The 7,829-nt window shown below is 37.2% G+C and overlaps 1 protein-coding gene across 1 annotated transcript; it reads right to left on the reverse strand.

Moving 5' to 3' along the window:
• Positions 1–6,144: 6,144 nt before the first annotated feature.
• On the reverse strand, positions 6,145–6,750 carry LOC132043098 (uncharacterized). The gene is made up of 2 exons (XM_059433589.1): positions 6,642–6,750; positions 6,145–6,552 (listed from the first exon to the last, which is right to left on the reverse strand). Exons 1-2 carry the CDS (start codon positions 6,648–6,650, stop codon positions 6,145–6,147), a joined length of 417 nt encoding a protein of 138 aa, XP_059289572.1. The 5' UTR covers positions 6,651–6,750.
• Between the last annotated feature and the right edge of the window lie 1,079 nt (positions 6,751–7,829).

Consider the following 7,829-nt stretch of genomic DNA (forward strand, 5'->3'; position numbering starts at 1 on the left):
ATGGATGGACAAGAATGGCCCAAATCTATCAATGCAGATGCACTTAAGATATACTACATTTAGGACTCCATTTGTTTGTAATCCCATTATCATTTCCCTGTAATCATATCTTTTGCTTGTAATCGTACTTTTGTAATAGAATAGGGAAAAACAATCATCCATGTAATGAACTGTTACACCTTGCACTTTCAAACATGAGCATGCCACGTAATTCACCATATTAATGGATTATCATAGATGTCCCATGAAGCTTTGGAAGGTACAAGCCATGGGAAGTACGTAACAATGAAGTAAAGAATGAATTACGATCTCGTAAGTCGTAACGGAGAAGGACAACATTGGAACCAAAGGACATGACTATTATCAATATGATTAATGATAATTATCATGTTTGGAGAGTTTCGGAAGATTCCGGGACTAAGCAAATCAAAGAAAATAAATTTGTCCAAATTTGGAAAAAAGTTGGCAGAATTTTGGACAGACTTTTGGGTCAATTTTAGAGGGGTATATCTCTAGGTATATCAGGAGTTTTGAGGTATTTCAAGAGCTAAAATGAAGTTCGTCGAGTCTAATTTCCAACGCAACAAACCGTTCGTCAATACAACATCGGAGTAGGGAGTTATGAGCGTTTTAAAACGGATAGCCAGAGAAATACGGACCTGGGCGGAGAATCCGGAAAGCTCACTTAAAGTCCCACTTATGTGGTGACCCAGCCCAATTCAAGCTTGGCACCTATAAAAGGGCCCTTACACTTCATTTTATTCAGTTTTCTTCAACTCCACAACCCTCTAAAAATCTCCTAACATCTTCACACCTCTCTAGAATCTTCCACACTTGTTTCTCCATTATAAGAGTATTCTTGAAGGTTCTCCACCATTCCAAAACATTCTAAACCATCACAAAAGAGGATCAAACTCCAAAAATCCAAGCTAATTCATGGAGAAGGATTGTTCATGTCTCTACTTAATGTTGTGATGAATTTGGTCTTGGAAGAAGTTGAGTGGGGTGAAGTTCTTCTAGTGTAACGTATGTTCTCCATCCTATTTCTCATGATTAAGTTGATTTGAAGGTTTAGCAAGTCCTATAAAAGAAGAGAATCATAGTAAAGAAGTTCCAAAGTATTAAAGTGAAGATGATGACTATGGAATGAATTTGAAATGAGATTGTGGATTAATTTGAGATTAAATTGAATATAATTCTTTGATTATGGTATTGTGGATATTGTTATGGTTGGTTGAGAAATTGGGAAAAACATCGTGTGAGATGCTTTATGGAGTATATTGGTGTTGATGATGATGTTGTTGATATTAGTATTGCTATTGTTGTTGTTTTGTTGGTATTGTGATTTCGGGCTAGGGATATAATCAGGGGAGATGCTGCCCGAATTTCGGCAGACTTTAAAAAGAATTAATTTGAACACTTAAGATAAGCATGTGACGATAGGTCTAACAGTGGTATGAACTCTCTCGAATGCAAATTTACGAGCTTGGAAGGATAAGCGTTAAGTAGTAGGAGACCAAAAAGTTATGTTAAGGCTAAACCCTTTCTTTCTAAAAGCATGACTCTTTTCTTATGAACTCATACATGTTTTCCATAATATCCTTATTCCCAAAAGCTAGAAGTTCATGATTCTTATAGTTCCTTATGATGCTAAAGATAACTATGTTTCATGATGATGATGATTCCATTTTTGGAGATTCCAAAGCTTATGGATATGATGCTATTATGAAATTATTGAGCTTGTTTTGTGATTTTCTTGATTTTATTCATTTTTGTTGATCTCACCTTATAATAATTGTTCCTTCAAGATAAGATATAGCGATGATGATTATTCCATAAGATAATCTGAGGTTACCGACCTTACATCACTCCGATAAAGTTGTAGCTTTTAATTGGGCTCTCATGCATGCTTTATATATATGTATGTATTTTATTAACACCGTGCCAATATGGCCGGGCAGACACCACTATGGTGGGCAGCTTATGGATAATGATAATAACACCATACCTACATGGCCGGGCAGGCACCACTAATGGGCGGTATGCGATGATTACCCCGGACGCGGGCTAATGATGATAACACCGAGCTTATATGGCCGGGTAGTTTACTTGTATATATTTATGATGTTTTTTAAAAAAAATAAAGTTAGCATGCATGATATCGACCTTCAGAGGCAATCAGATGTACAGGTTATCTCTTTATCTCATGTTTTATTCCATATTTCTTATTATGATATTATTTATGCCTTACATACTCAGTACACTATTTGCGCTGACGTCCTTTCTTGTGGACGCTGCATTCATGCCCGCAGGTTCAGGTAGTCAGCTAGACAATCCAGGCCAGTAGGACCTCCCCTCAGCCGGAGTCAGTGCGCTCCATTTGAGTCGGAGCTGCACACCCTTTTTGGTATGCTATCTTGATGTGTAGATTTGTGGGTATGACAGGTCCTTGTCTTGTCTTTTCTATAGTTTATATTCTATAGAGGTCTGGAGACAGTTGTATATTTTTGGAACGTCGTGTAGTTCTGTCATCTATTATTTTATGTACAGCACATGTAGTGGCCCTGCGTTGTTATCCTTAGCACATAGGCAAAATACATCAAAACACCCCTAAACTATACCGAAAATATCGATATCACACCTAAACTATACGAGCGACCTATTACACACCTTAACATCTTAAAAGTGAATTAAATTACCCCTCCACAGACCAAAACCCAGGCACGTATTTGTCCACATTTTTTAGCGCGTTGGAGCTGAAAAAAGGGCCATTAAAATTTTAAAAAAATGGAAAATCAATTAAACAACCCTAATTAATAACCCTAACGGTTAAGTCCAAATCTTCACCTACCCACATTTACCCATACCCGACCTAAACATTTTAGAACCCTAACTCCCCTAAATTGATGAAGAACACGCTCAAATCGGAGCTCAACCCAAGTTGTTTTTGAATCAAAGGTAACTAAATTCAACTTTTTTTAGCTTGCTCTATTGTATAAGCTCAAGTATTGTTGTATTTCTCGGCTGTAAAAATCGCTCGGATTCACTTTTTTTTTTTTAGCATTTGTCTGTAGTCTTTTGTATGGAGCACTACTTAATTTGCTTTTTTTTTTTCTCTTTCTGGTAAAGATTGTTATACAATGGCTAAAATAGGCTTAAGCATACAATGGCTAAAATAGGCTTAAGCAAGTGGATGATCATGATTTGAAGGATGTGCGATGCAAACATGGATTTCTTTTGCCACTGTTGACTTCTTAGACCCAAGGAACCCTGGTAGAAGATATTGGAGTTGTTCATATTTATGGTGTAAGCGAAATTTATTTCAAAAATTAAACTTTGAAGAAGTGAATTTGATTTCAAATATTGAACTTTGAAGAGTTGAAAGACTGATTTTTTTTTTCTTGATTTTATTACATTTTAGGGTGCTACATCATGTGATTTTTATCTTTGGAAGGAAGCTGACATTGATCCAAATCCAAATTTGTTATTCCTAAATTGGTGGGAAGAATTGGTGAACTTGAAGCATCATTGGAGGCTTTTGGAAAAGATGATTACAAGCCTTCTCCGTCAACAAACTCCATGGAAAGCAAAATTGATATGAACAACATAGAAATTCAACTAGAAAATTTTGGAGAAAACATTAAGAAGATGAAGGAAAAAGAGAAGAAGCGGAAGAGCAAGTTGGCTAAGTCCAAGAAAAGGGAGAAAGTTCTTTTGATTTCCTTATTGTGTATTTGTATTGTAGTAGTAAGTTTTCTATTTCAAAACTTATTTTTTAGAGGTGTTGCAATGAAGTTGCCCTAAGCTCTTGTTCTAGTTTGGCATGTTGTTAGGGGTTATTTTGTAGTAGTAAGTTTTGGTTCTTTTGGCATGTTGTTAGCGGGGTTGCACTTGTTAGTGGTGTAAAGAACTTGTTTGTGTTGGCATTTTGTGGAATGAATTGGCAATGTTGGCTGTAATGTTGTTGTTGTGCAATTCTTAGTCTTGTGCAATTGCTTTGCAAAATTAGTAAGTATAAGGCATAAACAGTATAAGGCATAAAACAGTAAGAAATTTCATTTAACATTGAAAGAACTTTCATTAATCGAAGGAATAAAACATGAAAAGAAATAAAGAGACCTATTCTATAATTACGATCTCCGGTGCCTTTTTATTAACGAAGAAGCATATGCGCCCGTTGACCTCGCAAGCTTGAAATTCCAAAACATTTCCTCTTTGCAGTCAGTTGTCATCAACAAAAGCCTTCCATCCTTGGCAAAGACGCTTATACGCACCCACTTTATATTGCATATAGTAGGCATGAGCATTGTAAAGAACAACGGCTTCACGGTCCTGTTTTGGAAGGAATTGGAAAGTATGAGAAGGAAATATGAAGTCATCCTTGTCAAAGTATGATTTCGTTAACTTCTTCTCAAATGTTGTTAGGATGGTAGTCATTTTTGGTTTGAGGGGTTGCAATGAGAAGTAGTGAAAGAACTATGATTTAATAAGAATTGAGTAGTGAATGGGTGAAGCATTAATCACCAATCATCTCACTTAAAGAAGCCAATGGAAGTGGTCAAAAACTTGACCAGAAATGAATTCGGAAAACAGATTACAAGGACTTCAAAAAGTGTACCAAGACTTGACCAAAACTGGACAAAATCAGTGCCATTCAACCCAACAATAAAGGCTAACAAAACTGCCAACAAGGCTGGACATAAATTCAAAACATATTATACATTGCAAAACAGATTAGAACTAACGTTAAAAGCAGTCACAGCTGCATAACCATTGATCAAAAGAGAGTGACTTTACATAGACAAGAACTAATGTTAAATGCAGTCACAGCTGCCAATTCAAGTGCAGTCACAGCTGCCCAAAACAAACTTAAATGCAGCACATATAGTTAAGGCAAAATACATCAAATCACCCTTAAACTGTACCCAAAATGTAGATTTGATGTATTTTGCCTATAGTTAACCCCAACCAAATGCAGTCACAGCTGCCTAAACAAAGTATTAAAAAAAACAACTACATAGACAAATTCACAAAGCAGTCACAGCTGCCCAAAACATAAACTAAAGCCAGAATGGTCAAATTCACAATGCAGTCACTACTTAGACAATTTCATAAGGCAGTGATACTTTCTTGGCTCATTTGTATAGCTTTAGTCCTGGTTTGACTCTGCTTTTTGTCCCTTCTTTGTTGAAGCTGCCTGGAGGTCATAGCTTGTCTTCCTTGCCATTTCAAACCAACACTTGCTTTGTCTTTGCAGTTCACTAGTGACAACTGCACTTGACTGATGTTTCTAAACCTTTGACTAGGCAATCCAGGCTGCTCAAATGAATAGAACTACTTGTTAGTGGTACTTAATTTTAGAAAATGGTATTTAATTGTTAAACATAGAACAGTCTTATGTGCAACACTCTCATTCCAACTATCTTTGGCCTATTAGTAGCAACACTCTACAAATTATACCAAAATATTAGCAACTAATTCAGCACTAAACTATACATGAAGTATGTGAAATTATTTACCTTTTCAGTTGATCCCTTTGGCCTACCCCTTCCTCTACCAGTTGGAGCAGGTGCCTTTCTTGGGCCAGCAACTGAACTTGGTCCAGCAGAAGTACTTGCAGTTGGGCCGCGTGATTGTAGGCTCTCTAAGACATCTCCTCTTATTGTGACCTGGGGTATGACATTTGCTGCCTGTCATTTTAACCCCCATTTTGGAGAGTTTTCCTGTTTTTTTAGGTTCACTTGCCTCTTTCCTCCTAGCAGTCTTAGGCCTGCCTGGCATCTTCCTCACTTCAGGTGGTATAACAGTAGGATTTGTAGATGTTGGCCACATCTTCAAGTTCAGAACTGGTTGAATAAAGTAGCTATATGTCTTCATATAGGTATCTCTAGAATACCACTGAGAAATGTAATCCATTGGGTTCAACCTCTTGTGGTGAAGAGCAGCAATTGCATGAGGACATGGGATGCCTTTCAACATCCATGCTCTACAAGAACAAGTTTGTCTAGGCAGATCCACAACATGTCTAAAATGACCTTCAAGAACCTCATACCCTGTATCAGAATTCCACTCAATACTGCATTTCATAGACCTTGCAGTATGCTCTGTCAGAACTTTCAATGCCATTGGAGAAAATTCATGTATCTAACTGACACAAAACTCCCTCATCTGTCCTACTCTCTTCATCATTTTGACTCTTATTTCTTCAAGCATATTTATTACAGTCTTGTGCCTTGCAGCCAGTAACCAAGAGTTGAAACATTCAGTCATGTTGTTGTATATAATGTCACACTTTGTGGTATATTTCATGTAAACCTTGTTCCACCTTTCAGGGTTGTAATACATCAACTTATCAAGACATTCTTCTCCCAAAAGTTTCATGTAGTCTAAGTTCTCATTCAGCTGAGACTCAAAAGTTGACTTTGCACACCTCCAGAAGCAATTCTTCCTCTCAAGGCCTCTGTATTTTTGGGACCAATTGGCTAAAACATGCCTAGCACACATTCTATGTTCAACATTGGGTAGCTTCTCTTTTATGGCACTTTCAAGACCCTGTGAGGAATAAAAAACAGGCAGTTAGTAAAGTAAAAGAACATTAGTGTAAAGAGTTATGAAAAGTGAATTCAACACTTAAATCTTACCTTCTGCATATCTGTTATAACAGTAATGTCTGTCCCATCTCCCAGCTGAAGATCTTCCTTTAAAATTCTAACAAACCAAGTCCAATTGTGCTTGTTCTAAACCTCAACTACGCCTGAGAGCCGGTGGCATCATCTCGATTGTTTCCATCTTTACAAGCAACGGCAACAAGTAATTGATCTTTTGGGATTCCCTTTAAAAAGCAACCATCCAAACCAATGCACCTACAACCAGCTAAGTATGACTTCTTCATTGCATCAAAACATATGTAGAATCCTCTAAACATTTCTTCCCACCTTCAAATGTCTCATCACTAAGCCTAACTACACATGTACTACCTGGATTTGATCTTAACAACTCAACCCTATAATCTAAAATCCTCCCAAACTCCAAAATATGGTTACCCATCAACTCAGCTAAAACTTTATTTCTTGCTCTTCTACACACAGTTCTACCAACAAAAAGATCCAACTCCTTCTTAATGAGTTGCTGAAACTCAAAAATCCTAATGCTTGATTGTTCCTTTATTCTCTCATTATAGTGACTAAATAAGAATTTGGTATTGCAAAGCTTGTTCCTATTGGTAGGGTCACACTTATGAATTGGATTATAGTTCTTCACCATAAAGTTGTTAGTCCTAGATTCAAGACTAGCAAATAAAAGCCAAGGACAACCATCTACACACCTAACCCTTACCTTTGTAGGTTCATTAATACATTTTTCAATGGCAACATGCTCATGGATCGCATACTTGGTAAGCTCGGTTCTAAATTCATTAACACTTTCAAATTGGAGGCTGTTTCCCACACTATTTTCTTGGAGGTTTTTATCAAACACAACTCTGTTTGTCATCTTCCTTCTTTTTGCTTTTACTCTCTGTTCAACTACTCCTTCATCATCATCAGATATGTCATCTGGATCAGTCTCAAAACTGGCAGCTTCATCTGAGGGGTAATAAGGCTCATCACCAGCCAACTTACCTTCCATGGTGTCTCTATTAGCACCTTCAGATTCATCATACCCCACATCTGGCCCTTTTGGTCCTGAACCTAACTTAACATGTTCAGGGACAGGAGCTCTTTCACCCCTCTTCCTTCTTTTTCTTTTTCCAGCTCTCTTTTCCTCCCTAAAACCCCTTAGCTCCTCATCTACATCACTCTCACTATGTACTTCTCCTTCATCAAACAATC

The sequence above is a fragment of the Lycium ferocissimum genome, unplaced genomic scaffold, assembly GCF_029784015.1.
Source record: "Lycium ferocissimum isolate CSIRO_LF1 unplaced genomic scaffold, AGI_CSIRO_Lferr_CH_V1 ctg210, whole genome shotgun sequence".
Classification (NCBI taxonomy): domain Eukaryota; kingdom Viridiplantae; phylum Streptophyta; class Magnoliopsida; order Solanales; family Solanaceae; genus Lycium; species Lycium ferocissimum.